This window comes from Anabrus simplex, chromosome 6, assembly GCF_040414725.1.
Source record: "Anabrus simplex isolate iqAnaSimp1 chromosome 6, ASM4041472v1, whole genome shotgun sequence".
Classification (NCBI taxonomy): domain Eukaryota; kingdom Metazoa; phylum Arthropoda; class Insecta; order Orthoptera; family Tettigoniidae; genus Anabrus; species Anabrus simplex.
The window spans coordinates 38,561,049-38,585,684 of record NC_090270.1 but is presented as its reverse complement, the minus strand read 5'-3'; the positions used below and the strand labels follow the sequence as shown (position 1 = coordinate 38,585,684).

General features: G+C 38.6%; 1 protein-coding gene across 1 annotated transcript in view; it reads left to right on the top strand.

Annotated features, from left to right (window-relative positions):
* LOC136875848 (abnormal spindle-like microcephaly-associated protein homolog) overlaps positions 1-24,636 on the top strand; it is a 277,845-nt gene that overhangs the window by 25,338 nt on the left and 227,871 nt on the right. The window contains exon 2 of the mRNA XM_068228216.1: positions 20,791-20,961. Coding sequence (XP_068084317.1) covers positions 20,791-20,961 — 171 coding nt within the window. The remainder of the gene's footprint in view (positions 1-20,790; positions 20,962-24,636) is intronic.

Sequence of the window (24,636 nt, the reverse complement as noted above, 5' to 3'; positions counted from 1 at the left end):
CAAAATAGTGGACACTTCCAGAATACTACTATCAGTGCATACATAGCATTGCAAGTTTCAATTTTTACGCTGATCAAAACAACAAAAACATTTGCAAATGACATGTCCTTTTATACTGCGTAACCCTTTTACAATCCAAGAAGAGAGGACTTATTCTACTATTTTAATTGTATCATTTATTTTAGACGGTCTATTGAATTGGACAGTTGTCACGACTGTACAATATTTTCCATTGTGAAGTTTTAAGAACCATATTTGTAATTGTCAGCTGAGGATGACCCTTGAAGGGTCGAAACCGGTACTGTGAATGATATTAGGCATAGATATCAAGGATAATTTAATAAAAAACCACCTACTCAATACTTTCCATGTGAATGATAGTATGTAAATAAATGTATTGATAAGGTGGAGGCTTCAGTATCAATCTTGTTGTAGATTGCAGTTTGTAACGCTTTCGTGTTGTTCAAGTGCCATGAAAGCCTGGAAAAAATGGAAATTTGGAGAGTTTGGCATCTGAAATGAAAATCCACAACCTGTTTAGTCATTTGACCGGGTCAGGAATGGAACAAATACCCCCCCCATTGAGCGACGAGGATAGGGATTGTGCTGGCTGTAGAAGCCTGTCACACTCCTCTGCGGCAAGGATAAATGACAAATGAAATGTTAATGGAGAGTGTTGCTGGAATGAAAGATGACAGGGAAAACTGGAGTACCCGGAGAAAAACCTGTCCCACCTCTGCTTTGTAGTTTGGCATCTGATTGTGTGAAATTACATGCATGTTTTTAATTTATATTATTTTTGTTTACGCTTGTTCTGGATCAGTGAAAAGTGATCCGTTTGGAAATTGCTGGGTATTTGTATAATTTTACTGATAACGATCAAGGTGAAATTTAAGACAACGTCTGCGTACTGTGAATAAGAAAGAAGGGGAAATATAACTCATTTTTGCATTTTTTTAATCTTCTGTTTGCTTTACATCACACTGACACAGATAGGTCTTAAGGCGACGATGGGGTTGGAAAGGCCTAGGAGTGGGAAGGAAGCAGCCGTGGCTTTAATTAAGGTACAGCCCCAGCATTTGCCTGGTGTGAAATTGGGAAACCATCTTCAGGGCTGCCGACAGTGGTGTTCAAACCCACTATCCCCCCCGGATGCAAGCTCACAGCTACGCGACCCTAACCGCACGGCCAACTCGCCCAGTTTTTGCATTATTAGATCGTACATATTTTCATATTGTGAGAGATTATATACTGAATCAGATTGTTAAACCATTTTCGTTATAGAAAACTTCTGCTAGTAAAAGTAACTAGATATTACAAAAATAACCCTAAAAACATTTACGTAGAGACATCTGGAGGATTAGAGATACTAAACATGACTATCTGTACTGTTTATTACCAGGACTTATAAATCTGCATTTAAGTTTCTGGAAACTCGTTCAAGTTGACAGCGCAGTTAAAGTTAAAAGTGCATTCAGGTAACTCATAGGTAACTGTTAGTTTACCAGAAACCGGCCACTAGACTTGGAAAGGGTAATTTTCATATTGTATTCACTGCACTTGTTTTCAAGTTCGAAGATACTAGATTGCAGGCTATCAGCAGTCTGCCATTAAGACAGTTGTCAGCATAGGCCAGATGGCTTAGTTATAGAATTGTAGTGAGACACTGTAAATCAGCCATTTTCTGTGTTGCTAGTGGCAGGCAACATTCGTATTGTTTCCAATAGAACTCGGTTCATATCTGGCTGTAGGGCTGCTGCATTTGGCAAAAATAAGAAAATAGTGTTCGTCACTTTGTAGGAGTGTCTAGGCCAATCTATCTAGGAAGTGATGGTCCCTGCAGGGTCACTTTCTCTTCAAGAGGACCTTTTCTGCGGCCCCATCAGACTTTCTGCACGGCAAGCAAAAGTTTTTCAGCAGCTGTGTATACTGTGCCGGCGTTGACAAGCGTGTTGAGTGCATTGTGAGGTGGTTCGAGCCTTGCTATGTCGGATGTTTAAACCTATCTTTGCAGGAAGGGTACCAAAGCTTTATAAAAGGGAACATTATCCGAAAGAACTCCTCACAGGACTGATGCTCTGATATGGTGAAAGGAATGCAGGGAAGTCCCACTCCCTTTGTCCTTTTCACCTGAAATGCCTACTGCTGTTGTAAGTGGTAAAAGGAAAATATCATTAGGCTACTCAGATTTGAAAATAGTATATTCTTCCTTCTGGAAAGGGATGTCCGTTGAGGTTTGTGGTAACTGAAATCGTCCTTAATTTCAAATGTACGGACTTCACTTAATCTGAACAGCCGTTTAATAAGTACAATTACAGTATAAAGCTGAGGTACGAGTACAATGTTTAAACTACACAATTTGTGCTGTAGCTAGTGGCAGGTTGTTGACCTTCCCAAAGCCAAAACATAGTGAAATTAAAGACCATCTAAACATAGACATTAAATACGTTGAAGATAACTATGATAACGTCTGCATATTACGAGTATTTGAGGCACCTACGTGAGTTAATTATTAAAGAAATTAATGTCAAAGGAAGACAACAAAAGATCAGCACTTTCTTCAAACCAGAAAGTGTCAAGTGTAGTCAGTGAAGGTGTGCCTTGATTGTTGTACTGCACTAGTTACTCGGTATTTTGTAGGGCCTATTACTGTATTACATTGGATCTTGTATACTACTGTAAATAACCTGTGTATTTCTTAAATTTAAAATACTGTACTATACATGTTCTTTTTACTGAACAGTGCGTTTACATATGTACCTTGGCTCATTTCATAAGTTATTTTGTTTAATCTGGACTTCAATTAATTTGGACACCTTAGAACCTCAATTAGTCTGGATTAATGAGGTTTTACTTTAGGCCTATATGCTGTCATGTTTAGAAAATATGAATGCAATAATGCTATTTTCATTCAAATTATGAATATTTATATGTATATGTGCACTTTCAAGATATCAAGCTTGACTTATGATGCTCCTGTTTTAAAATTATTTCTGGGTTTGCATTATTACTAGCTAGAGCTTGGTAGATTCGGAGTAGAATTCTGAGGATTTTGAATCTGATTGGTTTTGTTCTGTGTGGGTTTATGCTTTTGTGTTACACAAAGCTGTAGTTTCTCTTTTGTAAACTGGATTGCCATTGTCTTGATATTGATAGCATAGAGGCAAGGTATGAGGCTAACACCGTATGAATGATAGGGCAAAGTTACTGAATTTCTACCCAAAGTTTTAGAGCATTATACATACATACATACATACATACATACATACATACATACATCATTATAGACTGTTACACCTTTCAGCGTTCAGTCTCCAAGTCTGTGAATTTTTTAAACATAGCCACAGTTCTCTGTTAGCAACTAGTACTGTGGTCTTGTTTAGTTCTATACCTCTTATCTTTAAATTGTTAGAGTAACCATCGTAGTCTTGGTCTCCCTCTACTTCTATTACCCTCCATAACAGTCCATTATTCACCTAGATAACCTATCCTCCTCCATTTACCTCAAATGATCCCACCACCAAAGCCGGTTTATGCGTACAGCTTCATCCATAGAGTTCATTCCTAACTTAGCCTTTATCTCATAATTCTGAGTACCTTCCTACCATTGTTCCCACCTGATTGTACAAGCATTCATTCTTGCTACTTTCATGTCTGTTACTTCTAACATATTCATAAGATATCCTGAGTCCACGCAGCTTTCGCTCAAAGCAAACCGTTGTTTCTAGACATTCCCTTTCTGTTTCTACTACAGTATCCCTGTATGCTACCCATTCTCTTTCTATATCCTGAATCTGCTTAATGTCCTCTGTTCGAAACTTCTCATTAATCATATCAATGTACTTCTAATTCCCTCGTCCGGGAGATTTTCTACCCTTATTTGTTTGCAGACAGATTTCATTTTCTCTATCCTAAGCCTAGAGATACTTAGTTCAGTACAGATCAGATAATGGTCTATATCATCGAAAGATCCCCGGAAAACTCGTACATTCCTAACAGACTTCCTGAATTTGAAGTCGGTTAAGGTATAGTCTATTATGGATATGGTATCCCTAGCCTCCCACGTGTAGCGGTGAATAGCCTTATGCTTGAAGAATGTATTTGTTACTGCTAAACCCATACTAGCACAGAAGTCCAGCAAACGCTTCCCATTCGCAATAGCTTCCATATTTTCCCCACATTTCCCAATCACCCTTTCGTATCCTTCAGTTCTATTTCAAATCAAATCAATCAATACTAATCTGCATTTAGGGCAGTCGCCCAGGTGGCAGATTTCCTATCTGTTGCTTTCCTAGCCTTTTCCTAAATGATTTCAAAGAAATTGGAAATTTATTGAACATCTCCCTTGGTAAGTTATGCCAATCCCTAACTCCCCTTCCTATAAATGAATATTTGCCCCAGTTAGTCCTCTTGAATTCCAACTTTATCCTCATATTGTGATCTTTCCTACTTTTATAAACACCATTCAAACTTATTCGTCTACTAATGTCATTCCACGCCATCTCTCCGCTGACAGCTCGGAACATACCACTTAGTCGAGCAGCTCTTCTTTCTCTCAATTCTTCCCAACCCAAACATTGCAACATTTTTGTAACGCTACTCTTTTGTCGGAAATCACCCAGAACAAATCGAGCTGCTTTTCTTTGGATTTTTTCCAGTTCTTGAATCAGGTAATTCTGGTGAGGGTCCCATACACTGGAACCATACTCTAGTTGGGGTCTTACCAGAGACTTATATGCACTCTCCTTTACATCCTTACTACAACCCCTAAACACCCTCATAACCATGTGCAGAGATCTGTACCCTTTATATACAATCCCATTTATGTGATTACCCCAATGAAGATCTCTCCTTATATTAACACCTAGATACTTACAATGATCCCCAAAAGGAACTTTCACCCCATCAACGCAGTAATTAAAACTGAGAGGACTTTTCCTATTTGTGAAACAACCTGACTTTTAACCCCGTTTATCAACATACCATTGCCTGCTGTCCATCTCGCAACATTTTCGAGGTCACGTTGCAGTTGCTCACAATCTTGTAACTTATCACTATAGAGAAGAACATCATCCGCAAAAAGCCTTACCTCCGATTCCACTCCTTTTCTCATATCATTTATATATATAAGAAAACATAAAGGTCCGATAATACTGCCTTGAGGAATTCCCCTCTTAATTATTACAGGGTCAGATAAAGCTTCACCTACTCTAATTCTCTGAGATGTGTTTTCTAGAAATATAGCAACCCATTCAGTCACTCTTTTGTCTAGTCCAATTGCACTCATTTTTGCAAGTAGTCTCCCATGATCCACCCTATCAAATGCTTTAGACAGGTCAATCGCGATACAGTCCATTTGACCTCCAGAATCCAAGATATCTGCTATATCTTGCTGGAATCCTACAAGTTGAGCTTCAGTGGAATAACCTTTCCTAAAACCGAATTGCCTTCTATCGAACCAGCTATTAATTTCACAAACATGTCTAATATAATCAGAAAGAATGCCTTCCCAAAGCTTACATACAATGCATGTCAAACTTACTGGCCTGTAATTTTCAGCTTTATGTCTATCACCCTTTCCTTTATACACAGGGGCTACTATAGCAACTCTCCATTCATCTGGTATAGCTCCTCCGACCAAACAATAATCAAATAAGTACTTCAGATATGGTACTATATCCCAACCCATTGTCTTTAGTATAGCTATCCCCAGAAATCTGATCAATTCCAGCCGCTTTTCTAGTTTTCAACTTTTGTATCTTATTGTAAATGTCATTGTTATCATGCGTAAATTTTATTACTTCTTTGGCCTTAGTCTCCTCCTCTATCTCGACATTATCCTTGTAACCAACAATCTTTACATACTGCTGACTGAATACTTCTGCCTTTTGAAGATCCTCACATACACACTGCCCTTGTTCATTAATTATTCCTGGAATGTCATGTTGGAACCTGTTTCTGCCTTAAAATATCTATGCATACCCTTCCATTTTTCACTAAAATTCGTATGACTGCCAATTATGCTTGCCATCATGTTTTCCTTAGCTGCCTTCTTTGCTAGATTCAATTTTCTAGTAAGTTCCTTCAATTTCTGCTTACTTCCACAGCCATTTCTAACTATTTCATTCCAGTCTGCACCTCCTTAGTCTCTTTATTTCTCTATTATAATAAGGTGGGTCTTTACCATTCCTTACCACCCTTAATGGTACAAACCTGTTTTCACATTCCTCAACAATTTCTTTAAACCCATCCCAGAGTCTGTTTACATTTTTATTTACCGTTTTCCACCGATCATAGTTACTTTTTAGAAACTGCCTCATGCCTGCTTTATCAGCCATATGGTACTGCCTAACAGTCGTACTTTTAAGACCTTCCTTTCTATCACATTTATTTTTAACTACCACAAAAACAGCTTCATGATCACTAATACCATCTATTATTTCAGTTTCCCTATAGAGCTCATCTGGTTTTATCAGCACGACATCCAGGATATTTTTCCCTCTGGTTGGTTCCATCACTTTCTGAATCCGCTGTCCTTCCCATATTAACTTATTTGCCATTTGTTGGTCATGCTTCCTGTCGTTCGCATTTCCTTCCCAATTGACATCTGGCAAATTCAGATCTCCCGCTACAATCACATTTCTTTCTATGTCATTTCCCACATAGCTGACTATCGTATCAAATAATTCCGAATCCGTGTCAGTGCTGCCTTTTCCCGATCTGTACACTCCAAATATATCTTTAGAAATGAGCCTTACACCTAGAATTTCATGTGTCTCATCTTTAACTTTTTCGTAGCTTACAAATTCTTTTCACCAGAATGAACACTCCCCCTCCACCCTTCCTAGCCTATCTCTACGATACACACTCCAGTGCCGTGGGAAAATTTCTGCATCCATTATATCATTTCTCAGCCATGATTCAACTCCTATTACAATATCTGGTAAATATATATCTATTAAATTACTTAATTCTATTCCTTTCCGTACAATACTTCTACAGTTCAACACTAACAATTTTATGTCATCCCTACTTGATTTCTAGTTCCCTGTTCCCTTATCACCGCTCCCGAGGCCATCCCGTTTCCCTGAATGTACCTCCCTGTTACCCTTCAAAACAAATTTCCTAACTTATACGTACCACTGCGGTTTAAATGAAGGCCATCTGAGCGCAGATCCCACCCATTAGGATCTAGAAATTTCACTCCCAGTTTCCCTCATACCCACTCCGTAATCTCATTTAAATCCCCAATCACCCTCCAGTCAGTATCCCTTCTACACAGTATAGCACTAATAACAATCTCCGCTTTCTTAAACTTCACCCGTGCATTGAAATCGCCCATTAGCATTATCCTATCCTTGCTGTTGACCCTGACCACGATGTCACTCAATGTTTCATAAAACTTATCAACTTCATTCTCATCTGCACCCTTAGATGGTGAATGCACTGAGACAATTCTCATCCTAATTCCTCCAACTGCCAAATCTACCCACATCATTCGCTCAATTACGTGCCTAATGGTATTTGTGATCCCACACTGCAGTTCTTTCCAACACCCGTCAATTGCACATTATAGTCTCCTATCTCTTCCTCGCTATCTCCCCTCACCCGAATATCACTTACTCTTAGCACATGCAGATGCATCCTCTTTGCTGACTCAGCCAGTTCTATTTACTTCCGTAAGCCCCATTAATATTCATAGCTCGCCATCAAATTCCGTTTCGTTTGCCAAGTTATTTCCAAGGAGTCCCTCGCCTGTCAGATGGGAGTGGGACTCTGTTACTCCCGTAGGTCCTACAGAGGCTTGCTTCAAGTGTTCTGAGCTCGGTAAATTCATGAAACAGGATGCTGCCGTACTTACACATAGTCCAGATGAGGATCTCTCCTGTAACGGGTTATGGATCACTGGTGGATTGTATAGTCCTAGCTGCCTGAACACAAGGAGGGCAATGACTCAGAATATGTCCAAGATGCCCACTCCCGTTCTATAGCAAGTGGTATCTCGACTGTCACGACCATTTACTAGGCCACTCAGCTGTTGCCCATGGTTCACGAACTAGGACGTGACTGCAGTAACCCACACCATGAACCATAACCAGAGCATTATAATGGATTGTAATCCATTATAATGGATTTGAAATAATACAAATCTTGTATGGAATACCTTGTTGAGGAGAGATGAAAATGAAAACCTACAACCTGTTTTTCACTCATTGACCAGGTCAGGGATGGAATGAATGAAGCCCTCATCTTGGGGCACGGATAGGAATTGTGCCAGTCTGTTGCAGTCTTCTGGGGCAGTGATTGACTGACAGATGAAATGAAGTGATAGTAGAGCGTTGCCGGAATGAAAGATGACAGGAAAAACTGTAGTACCCGGAGAAAAACCTGTCCCACCTCCGCTTTGTCCAGCACAAATCTTGCATGGAGTGACTGGGATTTAACTACAGAACTCAGCGGTGAGAGGCCGACGCGCTGCTGCCTGAGCCACGGAGGCTTTGTTGAGGAGAGATGTCGGTAGAAATTCGGTAACTGTGCAATGTTTTATAGCATTATAATGGGTGAACTTATGCCAGTGAATGAATGAGTAGAATAGTCTTCTTTCCCATGGATGATTAACTGGGGAGAGAGAGTATTCATTTATTTTGATCACAATTCATTCATGCAATTTTTTACTGCTAGCTGCTTGCATCTACTTTTTTTACCTGTAGATTTGGTTTTCCATATTCCTTTACATATTTGTGCTGTTCTTCCTGGTGTTTTCCATTCTCTGTTTAATAACTTAACCCAGACATCTGTACAGAATGAACAGACAGACTTACCAAACAGATATTCGATTACTTCTGGAGAAAAGAGACCACTACAGCATGGATTAAGGAAATGGAGGATATGGAAAGGTTAAGCATGTTGGAAGACTACCTGTTAGATAGGAATACATTTAGGAACACACTGAAGAATTTGGAAGGTGTTTAAGCCGCAGGAAGAACTAAGACCAGAGGAGCCTGGACGGATGAACAACTGAAAAAAGGCTAACGAACGCATGGAGTATTGGACACAGAGAAAACTCCGCATGAAGAGAAAGAAATGAAGTTGTAGCGTGTTAAAAAAAAAAAAAAAAAAGAAACCTTAACCCGGCAATGGGCGCGTTTTGAGTTGGAACGGAAGCGGGTGCATGATGAGATTTTCTCTCACCTATGAAATTAATGAAGCATATTACCTTTATGGTATACTAGCTGATGTACCCATGCTTCGCTACAGAATTCTACATTGTATACAGAATTCTAGGTTAGGTAGTGTACACATTGTGAGCAAGATTGTATGAAATTGCATAGCTCTTAGCGTTACCCTAGAAACGCGACGGGGAAGTCACCAAACATCTTTTCTCATATGAAGATGGAGTTAGGGAGTTTTCACTGTAATGGTAGACCTGCTTGCATACCATCAGTCACATTCAGGTTGGGGAGCTTTCATTATAAATGTAGACACTCACTCTCCACCTGCCTTTTTACATCCTCAGAAAGACTGTCTTAGTGGTTTTCCCAACTGGAATGAACATACATTACAATGTCAGTAGGAATGGCACGATAAAAAGCAATGCTTCCATATGAAATACTCGATCAAATGGGAAAATACACATTTTCTCACTTTTAACGAACAGGACTGCGCTGCCGATCTAACAGTCCAAAGTTCCAGAGCTGGAATGACAAAGGCACAGACTGCCGTGGGCCGTCAACTCTCTTTGTCCCTTTTCGGTGGGGAGAGGGTCGAATAGTGGTGACTCCCAGGGCAGGAACAATGCCCTTTTACTAATCTCTTTCCTACGAGTACCGATGAGTCGGAAAGTATCAATTCAGTACACTGGCGGCGGAAAAATGACTTGGAGGCAAATTTTTCCTCCAAGCCAGGGGAGAAATCGCCTCTTCACTGCTAATTTGGAATAAAATTAATGTAGAATTTAATAAAAATGAAGAGGAAGAAACTTTTCTTAAGAAAAGGCTCTTTTCAGGGTTGAATTTTGAGTTATTTAGTGAATTGTGCTGCTATAATTTGGAATAGCCGTAATTGTTATTCTATACTACTGCTGCTGCTGCTGCTACTACTACTACTACTACTACTACTACTACTACTATACTAAGTGAGCCTCTGCCTTAAGTATGCCCACTGCTCATTCAAAACAGTGCGTCAGAGTAGGGATCGAATAGCTAGAATACTATAATGTACCACTGTGTTACATACCAGCTGTATCAGAAAATGAATGAACCAGAGAAATGGCATGCTAAAGAATAAAGTTTTCTAGCTCCCTGGCTATTTCCCGCCAGTATTCAGCCAGACTGTTATACTTGGTACACAGCAGTAATCCCACCTATCGGAGTTGAGAGGCAGCATAAGAGACTAAAGGACATGAGAACAAACAATGGTCAATATAATGTTATTGTTGATCGATGTTATGCGCTTTCGATATTGTAGGCCTTCACATTAAGTTTTCTTCCGACTCTGAAATACCACTCTTATAGTCGGTGCGTTAAAACTGAATGAAACATAAATGACCGGAAATCATGTTCTCTAGAACTTTTGTTATGTAGTACTTTTTGATAGAACCAATGACATAGGTATTTAATAATTACATTTTTGGCAACTTCCCCCTAAACTACAATTTCATCCAGGGCGAATATAGTTGTTTATAGTTTAGACTATAGTTTCTTATTCCCAGACTCTATATACTGATTTTCATTAAATTCTGTTTACCTATTTTCTCGTGGCTTGGCGTTGATATGGACTTGGCAACAAAAATACAAATTCATGAATATCGGTGCTATCATAGCCAGTGCGGTAAAAATGTATGACATAAATGCTCCGAAATTTCATTTTATATAACTTTGGTTATGTAGTATTAATCGATACGACCGCTAATAATATAAATATTTGAGAATTTAATTTTAGGCCTCCCACTAAACTACCATTTCACTCAGCGTTAATTAAATTATTTATAGCCTTATATTGTAGTGGCTCATTCTCAGACTTTGCATACCAATTTTCAATGAGATAGGACCACTAATGATGCAAATATTTAAGAATTAAATTTTAGGCCTTCCCCTAAACTACCATTTTAATCAGCGTGAATAAAATTATTTATGGCCTAGATTGTAGCGACTTATCCCTCGACTTTGCATACTGATTTTCATTAAATTCTCTTTAGCCATTTTCTAGTGATGCGTGTGCACACATACAGACAGAAATTACGGAAACGTAAAAAGTGCATTTTCTTGTTACTGTGGATATGACCGATGCAGAAATACCATTCTTTTCAAATTCTGAGCAATGTGCAGACGAAACTCTTATATATATATTTAGATTTAATTGGTTATTTAAAGCTTTCTGTATATATTTTCATAATAATTATTGTATTTTACAATATTTTAGTTAGAAATGTAGGATATTCTACCTTGCTTATCATTGCCAGAAATACAAATGTAACAAGGCACACGGTGAGGGAAAATCTGTCTTGAACTGCAAGGATTACAACAATGCACCACAAACGAAAACAATGAACCTCCACCAAAAAGCAACAGTTGCAGACTTACATGCAAAACAATGAACTTGGAATACCTAGGAGATACTTGTGCGCAAAACCATTGCGCAGTGGGATGCGACAGTATCAAGGAGTGAGAGCTTACCTCACCAGGTGCCTGTTGCTGGGTTAACAAGTGTAAAGTTTAGGTTTATTTTTGAGTTTACCCACCTACTCGGCCCTCTAAAAAAAAGCATAACGCTTGTTATTTTAGAAGAAACCTCAGTTAAATCTACATTAAATATGATTGGTGCTTTTTTCCAATATTTGATTGGCTTGTGTTCTCTGAACATTTCATTACTGAAGGAACAACAATGAATATCAAAAGGCTTCTTAATGCAATATTTTATAACCTGGCAAATACAAGTAAAGGTCTGGACCATTGGCGCTATCATTGCTGACTCTGCCTGCATGTTAGAGAGCACTGCAACTTTGTAGGGAGACAGCAGTAGTAAAGCGCCGCTGTCGAGTCGACAATGAGTAACTGGAAATGCGTCAATCACACATATTAAATAAAATGACAAAGCATCTCAATTAGTTGTAAACTGCCATGATTTAAACAGATATCTGCGGACTGCTGTGTAAGGTTATGTTTCTCACTAGGGATTCGTGTACACTGACAGGTATTGCGGTGACACAAGGAATGTTTGCCAAATACTTCAGGAAGAGAAATGTTGTTTAACCTGTTCGCACCAATGTCACTGGTAGGCAAAAGCACGGTGTGTGTGTGCGCGCACGCGCGCGCACACACACACACACACACACACACACACACACCTGTATCAAATGAGCATATAAATAAATACGAATATTTTACACAAACATACTTCCCTCAATGGTTCAGTCAGCTACCCTGATTGTTAGTTTCTTCTTTTCTTGATTAACTGATTAAGTAAAGAAGGGAAATGGAACACAACGTATGAATAGAATATAAAACAAAATACTCGTACATCCTTTAAAAAAGCCATGCATTTCAGGGTGGAAATGCAATGGTGAACCACAACCAAGTGAAGAGCACTACTGCCCTACTCCTAAGGTGCAACACAGAGATTTGGCTGGCAACTGAATCGCTGCTGCCGCTGAAGAAATTTGAGTCTGGTCCATTACTGCTCTCTTAACACTAAAACGGCCAGAGCGGTCATTTTGACCGTTAGCGAATTTCAAGGTATTTCCACGCTCATACTTTTTAATGCAAGAGGTTGTGGTTTTGTGACTTAATCTTTTAGGGTTATATACATTCCCGCCAAAAATTACATCCGTAGTTGATAAGGGAACACCGATATTGTCTCCTATACCTAGGAAGGCCGTAAGCGGTCATTTTGACCTTCACTTCCTTGGTACATAGAGCTATATTCTGCTCACTGCTTGCTTCCTGTGATATATTTACAACTGGCGCTATAGGGGCATATGATGTAACTAAATAGTATGCCTCTAGCGGTGGTCGCGAGTGGACGAGTTAGTGCCTGTCCTTCGTGTAGTATAGTGCGTAATAATGGCTAGGCGGCAAAAACTTACTCCTGTTCAGTTATTAGCAGAACTTGAAAAGCTAGAAGATGAATCAGGAGATGAAGATATATTATCAGACATAGACGTAATGAGTGACGATGAGGATTCTATACCTCAACAGTGTGGCAATGTGTCGGATAGTGATAGTGATTCGGCTAATGAAAATATTCCTTCAACCAGCCATGATCAATCTTGCAGCAGAGAATGGTCTCTTAGCGGCTGGCCACCTGTTTGAAGAGGAAGGGGACGAGGTGGGAGAGGTCATGAACTGGTATAGTCTTCTTCATTTGCACCAGGGGATCAGTTATATGGTAAGGATGGAACGATTATTTGGACTGTTATCGACAGTAGTGGGAACCCCCCTGGAAGGATGGTTGCTCACTATTTACTGAAAGAGGCAGCAGGGCCTACTTCTCATGCTAAGCATAACATAGAGAGACCAATAGCAAGATTAGTGTCTGACGTTTATTCATTGACACATCCATGTTGAAGCATATAAAGATGTGCACAGAGACCGATGCTCACAGACAATGGACAACAAGTGGTCTATTTCTTTGGAAGAATTAGATGATTTTATTGGTATATTATACACCCATGGAGCCTATAAACTTACTAGTCTAGCCGTAGATCACATGTGGTCTTCTTTATGGGGTCCCCCTGTTTTCACCAACACTATGGCAAGGAACAGGTTCAAATAAATTCTAAGGTATTTGCTCTTTGATCTCCGTAAAACTAGATCCACTCGTTTGCTGACAAGTAAATTTGCTTTGGCGTATGCTATTTGGAATAGATTTATTGAGAATTGTTTAGCTTGCTATAAACCAGGAGCGAACGTCACAGCTGATGAACAACACTTCGTCAGCAAAGCTCCGTGCAGGTTCGAGCAGTATATGGCCAACAAGCCAGATAAATTTGGCATAAAATTTTGGCTACTGGTGACGTTGATTCTAAGTATGTGTGCAATGGGTTTCCTTACCTTGGGATAGACAAAATGCGACCTGCTCATGAGTCACTGCCTGTAAATGTTGCCCTGAAACTTATGGACCCATACCTCATGAAAGTACATAACGTGGCCACTGATAACTTCTTTACATTAGCAAAGTTGGCTGAGAGACTGATAGAGAAGAAAACTAGTTTTGTTAGAACAATCAATCAAGTGAGGAAGGAAATCCCGGAGTCAATCAAAGCACTATGTATGAATCTGTACGAGACTGTAGTATTCCAGAAGGAAGATCACACTACTCTCACAGTATATCAAGGCAAAGTGAACAAGAATGTGCTTCTGCTAAGTATTCTACACCCAAGCATTCAAGTCAGTGAAGATAACCAGAGCCTCCCTAGTACTACTGAATTTTATAACGGAACTAAGTATGGTGCGGATGCAGGTGATCAAATGGCGCATATATACGCAACAGGGCTGGATTACATAAAATCAGTTTCATGGTCCGTATCGCACTTCAATAGATTCACAATTAAGTATTTATTATTTTCCACCTAGTCGATGCAGTGATTGCTTAAGGCAATTTAATGGTTAAAAGTGGTACATGTTTCGTATTTTATCAACATCTTCAGCCATATAACACTGTTTAGATGAAAAATATATAAAATTGACAAAGTAATGCTTAAGAGGAAGTGTTGTCAATCTTATGTTAATTTTAAGGACACTTCCTCTTAAGCATTACTTTGTCAATTTTATATATTTTTCATCTAAACAGTGTTATATGGCTGAAGATGTTGATAAAATACGAAACATGTACCACTTTTAACCATTAAATTGCCTTAAGCAATCATTGTATCGACTAGGTGGAAAATAATAAATACTTCATTGTGAACAGGGCTGGATGTATTTTATAACGTACTTGATCTAGCAGCAATAAATTCATGGATAGTCTACATGGAAGTTACAGGACAGAGAATCTCTCGACATAATTATATTCTTGAAGTAATACAAGAACTAAGATCTGATTTTGTGAAGACAAGATCCCAGTTGATTGAACTCCCTACATTTAGTCGCCATAAACGCCTATCTGTTCGGTGCTACGTAAAACCACTATCAAACAAAAACCTCCTTACACTTCAGCCTGAGCCTCAGACTCAGGTCCAATGTGCCAGTCGTAAGCGATGACAACGTCAAGTGAACTCCAATTATAAACAGAACTAAACCTCTGACACATGTTCTTCGTGCAACGACGTAGTCTGCGGAAAATGTTTGTGTGAGTTAATAACTTGCATAAATTGCTTGTCAAGTGCCTAAATAGGCTTGTAAACAAATAGACTGTTATTTTTATCATAAGTTTTCATAAAGGAATTCAATAGCAAGTCTGTCAAAATATTTCATTGTTACCTATTAGAAGTGAGAGAATATGAACAGTTATTAATACTTAACAATGGATTGATTTGTATACAATACATCTCAATTGTTAACTATGTTGTTTTGAAATTAATAATGGAACATTCGCATGTTTCCCAGATCCTAGATGCTAGATATGTCAGTAAGTGGTAGCAGTCAAAATGACCGCCTGCGGCCTTTATAGGTATGAGGAAAGTTCGGCCGTTCTAGTGTTAATTGTTGTCACTCTCTCCACTAATTCTAATGATCAGATGTTCTTGCACAGCATACATAGAGCCCTGTACTGATGCAGATATCCGTGAAGTTAGTGTCTTGGTAGATGCAAACTGTTTGGCAGTGTGGATAATTTTACTGATAATTTCTAAATGATGAAGTTTGATTTTCCCTCAGGTATACTCTATTTTTGTTTGGGGCTAGGTGACCCTTGGCACTGGTATGGGAGAATGGTGATATATAAAGAACCTTGAGACCATAAAGCCGTAAATCTGACCTAAGTGTAACTGGCTCGTGTCCGCAATTAATGGAAGGGAGGAACAAAGGTCAGTACTTCGGTAGTTGTCACGAGAGAAAATCCCTCATAAACCTGTGACTGTAGGGGTTCTGGTGCGTGATATCAGACCTATTGTATTGTGTTAATAGATCTGTCCTTTTCAATACCTTGGGAGTAATATACTGCAGTTAAATATTTACAATATCCGCGGATAAGCATTCGTGGATGGGGATAACCTTTCGCAGATACGGATGCGATGCGGATGAAGTGCGGATGCGGATAATATTTTGTATTTCCGCGCAGGGCTCTAATTATGCAGCAAAGCCTCGTTCTTCCGGTAAATAGCTCTCAATTTATCCACATGCTCACAAGTCATCTTCCAGTTATCTACTGTTATACTGGTAAATGCTTCCCGGGTAATGTTTTCTATATCTGCATTTGAATGTTTTACATTTTTCCAGAGACTTCATTTCACACCACTCCTAACGTATTCTGTTAGGTTTGTTGCAGGGGTACGGGGAACCTTGTAACAGTATGCCCAGCCTATTTTAAAAGTCTTATTCACAGAGAATGTTGGGTTAAATTTCTTGTGCTGTACAATATAAAGTAACTCACTCCCTGGCATTTGGTGGAAAATTTGTTATTTTGAGATAGCCACATCTTCATTTCCTCTTTTCTGCTACTCAGCGTGGATGGTTTATTTACTGGCTGCAATTTGGTGTATTGCACATAACAATAATAATGGCCCCAAGACTGTTTGGCAGTAGCTGGGTCTGGAGGCATTTAATGAAGTTTTGGCCATTCATATCGTCATGATAGTCTCCTGATTTTGTCTGCACATTAAGTGACAAAGGAATAAAACCTTCCACTCTGTCAACATGAATAAAAATCCACCTTTGCCCTGCACTATAAATGTTAAAATAACATCAGTCTTGTTGTCCTGCAAACACTTTTTGACAGCATAAGTCTGATGGATATAAGTTTTAAGAAATGATCGATTTTTTTTTTTTTTTCTTCTGGTGATGTGCCATTTTCTCAGAGGTAACAGGACCACCTTGAACAAGTCACTTTCTTCTTCATTTCACATCACCCATCTTTGGGGTACGTCAGATCAATCACTTCTTACAAGTTTGTGCTCTTTTCTTCTCTCAATAGTTCTCCATTCTAACTGATCTCGACCTCCTTTCCTCCTCTGATATCTGAATCGGTTTTCTGGTGTTAACTTGGAACCTCTTAGTTTTGTCTTTGGTCACGGTTTTGGCTGTACCTACCATTATTTAACATGAGTTCAGTAATCTTAGAATCTCTCAGATTCTTCTCAACTTCCTTAAACCAATTGGGTTTAGCCTTTTTTAAAGAAGTCAAAGATCTGTTTAGTTAATCTATCAGGATTCATTTGGAATATGTGCCCATAGAAATAAATCCTCCTTTTCCTCAAGGTATCCGAGAGTCTCTCCGACTTTACGTAGATGATCTTCCTGAATAGTTTCCTCTCCTTGATTTCCTATTTCTCCATCTATAATGAATAATTTATTGCAGAAAATTAATTCAGCACTGATATATGACTTATGTAATGCCACTATTATTTTTCCAATGTATGTGTTTGTGTATTTCCTATTCTTATGAATATTTTTCTTTTTTCTCTGCTTATTTGTTTTATCTTCTTTAACTTTATTATTTTATATGTTTGTATGATTTATTGAAAATGTGTTTAAGAATAATTTAATTTAGTCATGGCAATCTTGGTTTTTTAATTGTTATATATTTTGTACATACAGGTACCATTTATATACTGAATGCATTTTGTACCATCCATTGTAATTGGGGATATACCCTGTTATGGATGTATTAATAAACTTCATTTGCCCTTTCCTCCCCATGACTAGTGTCTCTGTTGCATACAGTCCTTCAGGCTTAATTACTGTGTTATAATGCCTTATTTTGGTGTTCCAGGAGAGGGCTTTCTTATTGTGTTTTTGGTTTTCTGGAAAACTAGTTCCATTTTGGTCCTTCTCGCTTCCGTTGCTTTCCCTTCAAGGTTGTTCCATTCAGTCCATTTCCCTAGGTACTTGAAACTCTTCACCACCTCTTTTTTGAGCTCCTAATTTCTCTTAGGAGTGTCAAGTATATTCATCATGATCTTCATCTTTTCGAAAGAAATCTTGTCATATCTTCCCCCCCCCCTGCTCTTGTAATTCGGCGATTTGTTCTTTTGTTTCCTCCCACATTTCTGCGAGCAGCACAAAGTCGTCGACAAATGCCAAACACTTCATCAATTTGTTGCATGATAATTTTTCTTTTGTTGACAATGTTTAAATCAAAAACCTATCAAATAATATGTTTATCTAGTATGCTCCTTGCTTCCTAACTTACATACTCGGTATCATTTTACTGTGCATGTGTTTTGTGAAGTTGAAACTTTCATTTCACTCTCCATTTTAAGCTCCTTTCTGATTTTCTTCATAAAGCTTACTGACTTGCTGGTTGCTTCTATAGCTTGCTTTGTTACGTGTGTAAAATTGTAAGCTAAACAAATTGTTCTCTTTCTCTGACTCTTAAAACGCTAAAGAATTTGCCACAATCAATTTCTCTCTTGGTTATGAAGTAAGAGGGCCGTTCGGAAAGTAGTACCCGTTAGTGCCGCATGAAGTGCTGAAGACTCGGGTAGCCGCTGGGCAAGGTCAGACCGCGTTAGTGGGTTGTCTGCCTGCTCTGTGCGAGGTTGCGTGACGCTAGCATTGCCTATGTTGTGTCTGTGATCGTTCAAAATGTTCAAACAAATTGAGAACCCCGCCAGTTGTGAAGTGAGGGCCGTGATTAAATTTCTTAATGCACGAAACGTTCGACCTTGTGATATTCATCGCCAGTTAACGGAGGTGTGTGGAGACAATGTGATGGACGAGTCTGTTTGGCGCTGGTGTCGCAACTTCAATCTGGGGAGGGGGAATACGACGAGGAGTGTTCAAGGAGACCATCTGTCATTACAGACCAACTGCTGAGCGCAGTAGACGAATGCGTGAGGAATGATCGGCACGTCACGATTGATGAACTCTGTGAACATTTTCCTAATGTGTCTCGAACAATTGTTCATGAAATTGTCAAAGACCATCCGACTACGTATCTCAATACGCAGGCGGCGGAGGACTATGACGCTGGAATGCAAAAACTCTTCCCACGTTATGACAAATGCCTAAATTTGCTTGGAGATTATGTAGAGAAGTAGTGTAAAGTATGCTCTTTCCAATAAAAATGTGTATATTTGTTATTATTTACTTCTAAATCTTTATTGCGCAAACGGGTACCATTTTCTGGATGGCCTTCGTACTTTATTCTTGCTGGAGGAAGTGGACATTTTACAAAATAAAATTTAATGTATCCTATTCAATACATAATTCCATCATTAAATGGAGTAATGAAATTGAAACATCTTTTGACTTGTTTGAGCCATCTTCAGTGAAATGTGGGGGGAGTTAAGTTATTTACATAATACAGCTACAAATGTGCTAAAAACATAATGAAGGAACAAATGAAAACAAGAGACATGCCAGAAGATAAAAACAATACAATATACAACATTTCCATCTTAGATGGAGCAATAAATAAGTTATATATAATATTAACCCTTTTTTCACTGAACTTATTTATTGCTCCATCTAAGATGGAAATGTTGTAATTGTTTTTTATTTGTCATGTCCCTCTTGGTTTTTATTTGTTCCATTATGATTTTATCACATTTTTAGCTTGTATTATGTAAATAACTTTTAACTCCCCCCCTTATTTCGCTGAAGATGGCTCAAACGAGTTGAAACATGCTTGAATTTTATTATTTCATCTAATGATGGAATTGTGTATTGAATAGGATACATTACATTTTTCCTTTGTAAAGTGAAACCAGCAATATGGAATGATTCTAATATCTTGTAAAGGAAGTGGACATTGTGACAAGTGACAGATAAAACAGGTTCCTTTGACAAAGTGAGTTGCATTGAGTGCCAAGCAAAAATTTGAAATTTTTCTCTGTAGACCAAAAATACATTTGTACTCTGGCATTTGAGTAGCAATATTCCACCGTGCATTTAATTGAAAGTAGAAAATAGTGTAAAAATGAAAACAAAATTAGGCAGACATTGGTGTGATCTGTGGCCTATCAGGAAATTTGTATCTACTGGAGCCATGATGGTCACACAAGCGGATACTAATAGCGTGCGTCAGATACTGCCAGATACCCAGTTTGATACCTCTGTGAGTTGAAGTGAAGAAAGGGGAATACAGTAGGTGTGATGTATGAGGTGTGTGCTAAGTGACGGTTCTGGGTTAAAAGTTAATACAGTACATGAAAACATTGCACCTCTCTCTTGTTTGTGAATTGACACCTGACCATTGGTGTAGGGTAAATAAAATATCATTAAACGGAGTGGTGGTGGTATTATTTATCTGACCATCACTTTGGACTGTTAATAATTCGTGATAATTTCCTACATTCGTATGTATTCAAATTCCATTGCCTAATTTGTCTGCTTGTACTAACATTTTCTTTGCATTTACATGGAAGAGTGAATGACAAGCAAGCTACAATCTAAAGAAAATAAAGTTTATCTGAATGTAAAATATGTGGAGCGCGGGAGGAATTCTTGTTTCTGAATGTATTCTATATACTACATACTGTTATGAGAATTATACTGAAGGGTACTTGATGGTTACTCGGTATTGTCATATCCTGTATACAAGCAGATCAGTTTTGAGGCAGCAAACATCCATATCCACTGTGACCTAGCAGGAAAATTCAAAACAGACACCTGTGTTTGCTGTGGTGCTAAATATGTTAAACATAAACCAGTGTAATTGTGTGTTAATATATTTGTTTTTCTTGTGCAGGTTGACATTTCATCGCGTAACAAAGTGCAGCAGGTGGAACAGGACGATGCTGCTGTACTGATCTTAGCTCCTTTCACAAAAGCTCCCAGACTAATCTTCAACGATGTGAAACTTGGCGACGTGGTGAAGAAGCCTATCACCATTCAAAACCCGAGTGATGTCACAGTTCAGGTACCAGTACTATTCACAGTAATAATACTGCAAAGTTTGACAAACTTGGGATATTCTGTATTTGCAATTTAAGAATCTCATGTTTTTGTTGTTTCATATTAACGGTATGGTGCAACCTCGATTCTCCATTTTTGGAGGGACTACGAAAAAACATACAACACGGGAAAACAGAAAATCCAGAAACGAATGAACCATCAACAATTTGGCTAAACATCACAAAAATGAAATATGAATACATATAATCTTATAAACACCCCTAAACCAAACCAAACTACAGTCCTAATGGGCCTTCCTCCTAGCAAGCGTCCGCTACTCTGTCCGAAGGCCTGCAGATTACAAGGTGACGCATTGTCACTGTGACTAATCCTCTCTGCCGTTATTCCTGGGTCCCTTGACGGGGGTCGCCTCACCATTAAATAGCTCCTCAATTAGAGGTGATCATAGAATGAGTGAACCTAGAACCAACCCTCATATCCAGGTAAAAATGCCTGACCTGCCTGGGAATCGACCCTGGGCCATCTGGGTGAGAGGCAGGTAAGTTAGAATGCGGGGCTGGCTTCAGACATTACTTACTTACTGGCACACAACTTAAAGATCTCGAAACTTTACATTCAGCTTTACAGGGAAAACTTTGTCAGTTTCCTCTGAAAACTTCTTTCAGTTCAGCAACTTTGATCAGCCAAACTTCGAAAAATCTAACACTGTACCCGTAATGCCCAGCCAAACAACAATTGACCACAAGTAGTTTTTAGTTCTCTAATCTAATAAAATACAGCAAGTTAGATAAAATATGCCCAACATGATGGCAAAATCCCTTTATCTTCCATTGTAATTTGGTCACCGGTATACTATTTGTAGTCAATTTATGGAAATCTTGTACCGCATAAATTAGGCCTGCATCGATTTTTAAAGGTTATGTTGAATTCGAATATGGTTTTGAATGTAAGTATCGATCCTCAAGTTCTAGAATGCATTGTATTCGATTCTGCCAGTCACTAATCGCAGTCAAATTGGAAAGAGAAAAAATATTAATACTTCCGAAATTACGGTTATTCGTGACCTTGAGCTCAGCTGGAAAGTGCACTCCCTGCAAAATTATACGAAGTTTCTAAGTGTAACGCATGCAAATAAAACGACTGCAGTTTTATAAGATTTTAACACAAAGTGAAATTCCCAGTTTTATATTAGGACCAAAACAGCAATAGGCAATCCCAAAACCTCCCATGGCTTTATGTACGTAAGGTGCAACATCTGTTCTGGTCTCAGTAATATAATTGTACACGATAATATTAAAAATACTAAATTTATGTTGCTTAAGGAGCAGTTTCGATTCCTGCCTGAAAGCCCAGTGACTATACAGTGCCCTGCAGGAAGTGCCGAAAACCTGTTCGGCAATACACTCGAAAAAAGTATAAAAATAAAATAAACATCTAACCCTGGACATAATGTAGACGTTTTGCAAGTACGAACATTTGAAGAAACTCGTTCAGTCTTCAAGTAGAGCTGTCGAAATCTGCTGTCTCCTTCCAATTGTTGGGGACACTCTCTGCTTTATGATTTCCGAGGATTCTCTGAACAGTACTACCCGAATGCTATGCTAAGATTGTCCCTTATGCAAGTTCACCTCTGATCGTTTTTCCAGTACAGAACTTCCTCATTTACCGCAATGACAGGACGTTAACACCAAGATCCGTAAGTATGCCATAGCCATACTTTCGTGAGATACAGTTTCTTAAAAAACGTGAGATCGAGGATTTAGCATTGATGGGACTGAAATTTCTGGATGGTTGATCTGGGAAATAGTTTCTTCGAGGAATGGGTAATGCAGGATTTTTACGTGATTTAATTAAGATCTCGCGGGACCACGTAATTTGAATAATACGGGAAAACGTAGTTTTCGGATGCGTATAATCGAGATTTTACTGTAAATTACAACAAAATTAAAATTAAAAGGTTCCACCTTAGTCAATACACAGCATGTCTTAAAGATACTTTGTTGCCATAAGACCTATCTGTTACAAGCTATAAATTTCATTTTTGTTCCGTATTGAAGTGCAGTTATAAGAAAAAAATTTTTAATTTGGCTGAAGATGGCCATTAAGTGGCTGAAACTAATTCCAAGGTTCATGTAATATCATGTACTTTATATACAGTAAAACCTCGTTAATTCAAAGTCGTTGGGACTAAAAAATCGGACTTCGAATTACACGATTTCGAATTAACCGCCAATTCGCAGTTCAGAAGTACCAACCCTTGCCGCGTTACAAAATATTCTAAGGCCCGTTACTGCATGCAGTTAACCTTGCTTCACAGTTTATACCTTTCAAATGCCATGAAAAAAGAACTGTTTCCGAAATGTATCCAAGAAGGTGCATTTAGAGTATTCAAATAATGCACTCGGATATCTCACTGGTAAACATAACCTCACGCAACGAAAGAAAGAAAAAAAAGCACGATTCAAAGACGAGGAGAAATCTATGCTGGCTCCCATGTGCAAGTGCTTTATTAATTGAATTACTATACTGTATGAATTTTAGATGCCTTGTATTTGCATAGAAAGTACCCGATGCCCTTAAAATCGAACTTTCCTGTGACTCTATCCTTGTACAATTTCCTGCCATGGCACTTCTCTTTTACTTCAGAAATGTAAACACTTGCCACGTCACAAAGTATTCTAAGACCCATTAATACATGCAGTCGCCTCGATTTACAGTTTAAACCTTTCAAATGCCATGGAAAAAACTATTTCCGAAATGTATCCAACAAGGTGCATTTACAGTGTTCAAATAATGCACTTGGATAAATCACTGAAACATAACCTCACGCAACGAAAGGAAAAAAAATCGCACAATTCAAAGACGAGGATAAATTATGCCGGTTCCCCTGTGCAAATGCATTATTTTTTGGATTTCTGTACTGTTTGCATTTTTAGATGCTTTGTACTGGCATGGAAAGTGCCCGACGCCCTTAAAACATTGTAGCTTATCGAACTTTCCTATGACGAGGGGATAAAGTATCTTGCTTTCATGTGCATTGCAACGCACTACTATGACCCTCATCCCTCACCCTTATGATTTCCTGGCTGGCAATTTCTCCTTTAAAACCATAACGCTGTTTGGGCTCGCATGAAAATAAAAGCAATGTAGTTTCACCGGTAATGACAATATTGTTCGGTGCCTACGAATTTATGAGCCACGTTCTTTCGTCAACTGCCGGCATCGCCAGTGTTCGCGGATTCTGTTTTCCCGCACACTGCTTGTTGTGTGATATTACGGCGTTCCTTAAAAGGTTGAATACAGAAGAATTCAGATTTCATTCAACTTAGCAATCATGAAGCGCACTGTAGACCCACCGAAGTGAGTAAGTGCGGAAAACTACCCCTCCACGGTCCGGAACGCGCGTTGTATTATGACGTGGAATGGATAAATTTCGAGTTGAAATTGCTCTGCAACATGCTATTGTTTTTAACTGTAAAGGCAGTTTCGAATTAAGTCTGAATTTCGGTAATGGGGCCGACATTGTACTTCGAATTATGAATTATCCGTATTTCGAATTAAACAATTGAAATAACATGCAAAACTATATCTCATGTTTCCGGGAACGAGAGCTTCTTTGAATTAGGTGGGATTTTGAATTAACAGATTTCAAATTATTGAGGTTCTACTGTATTGTCAA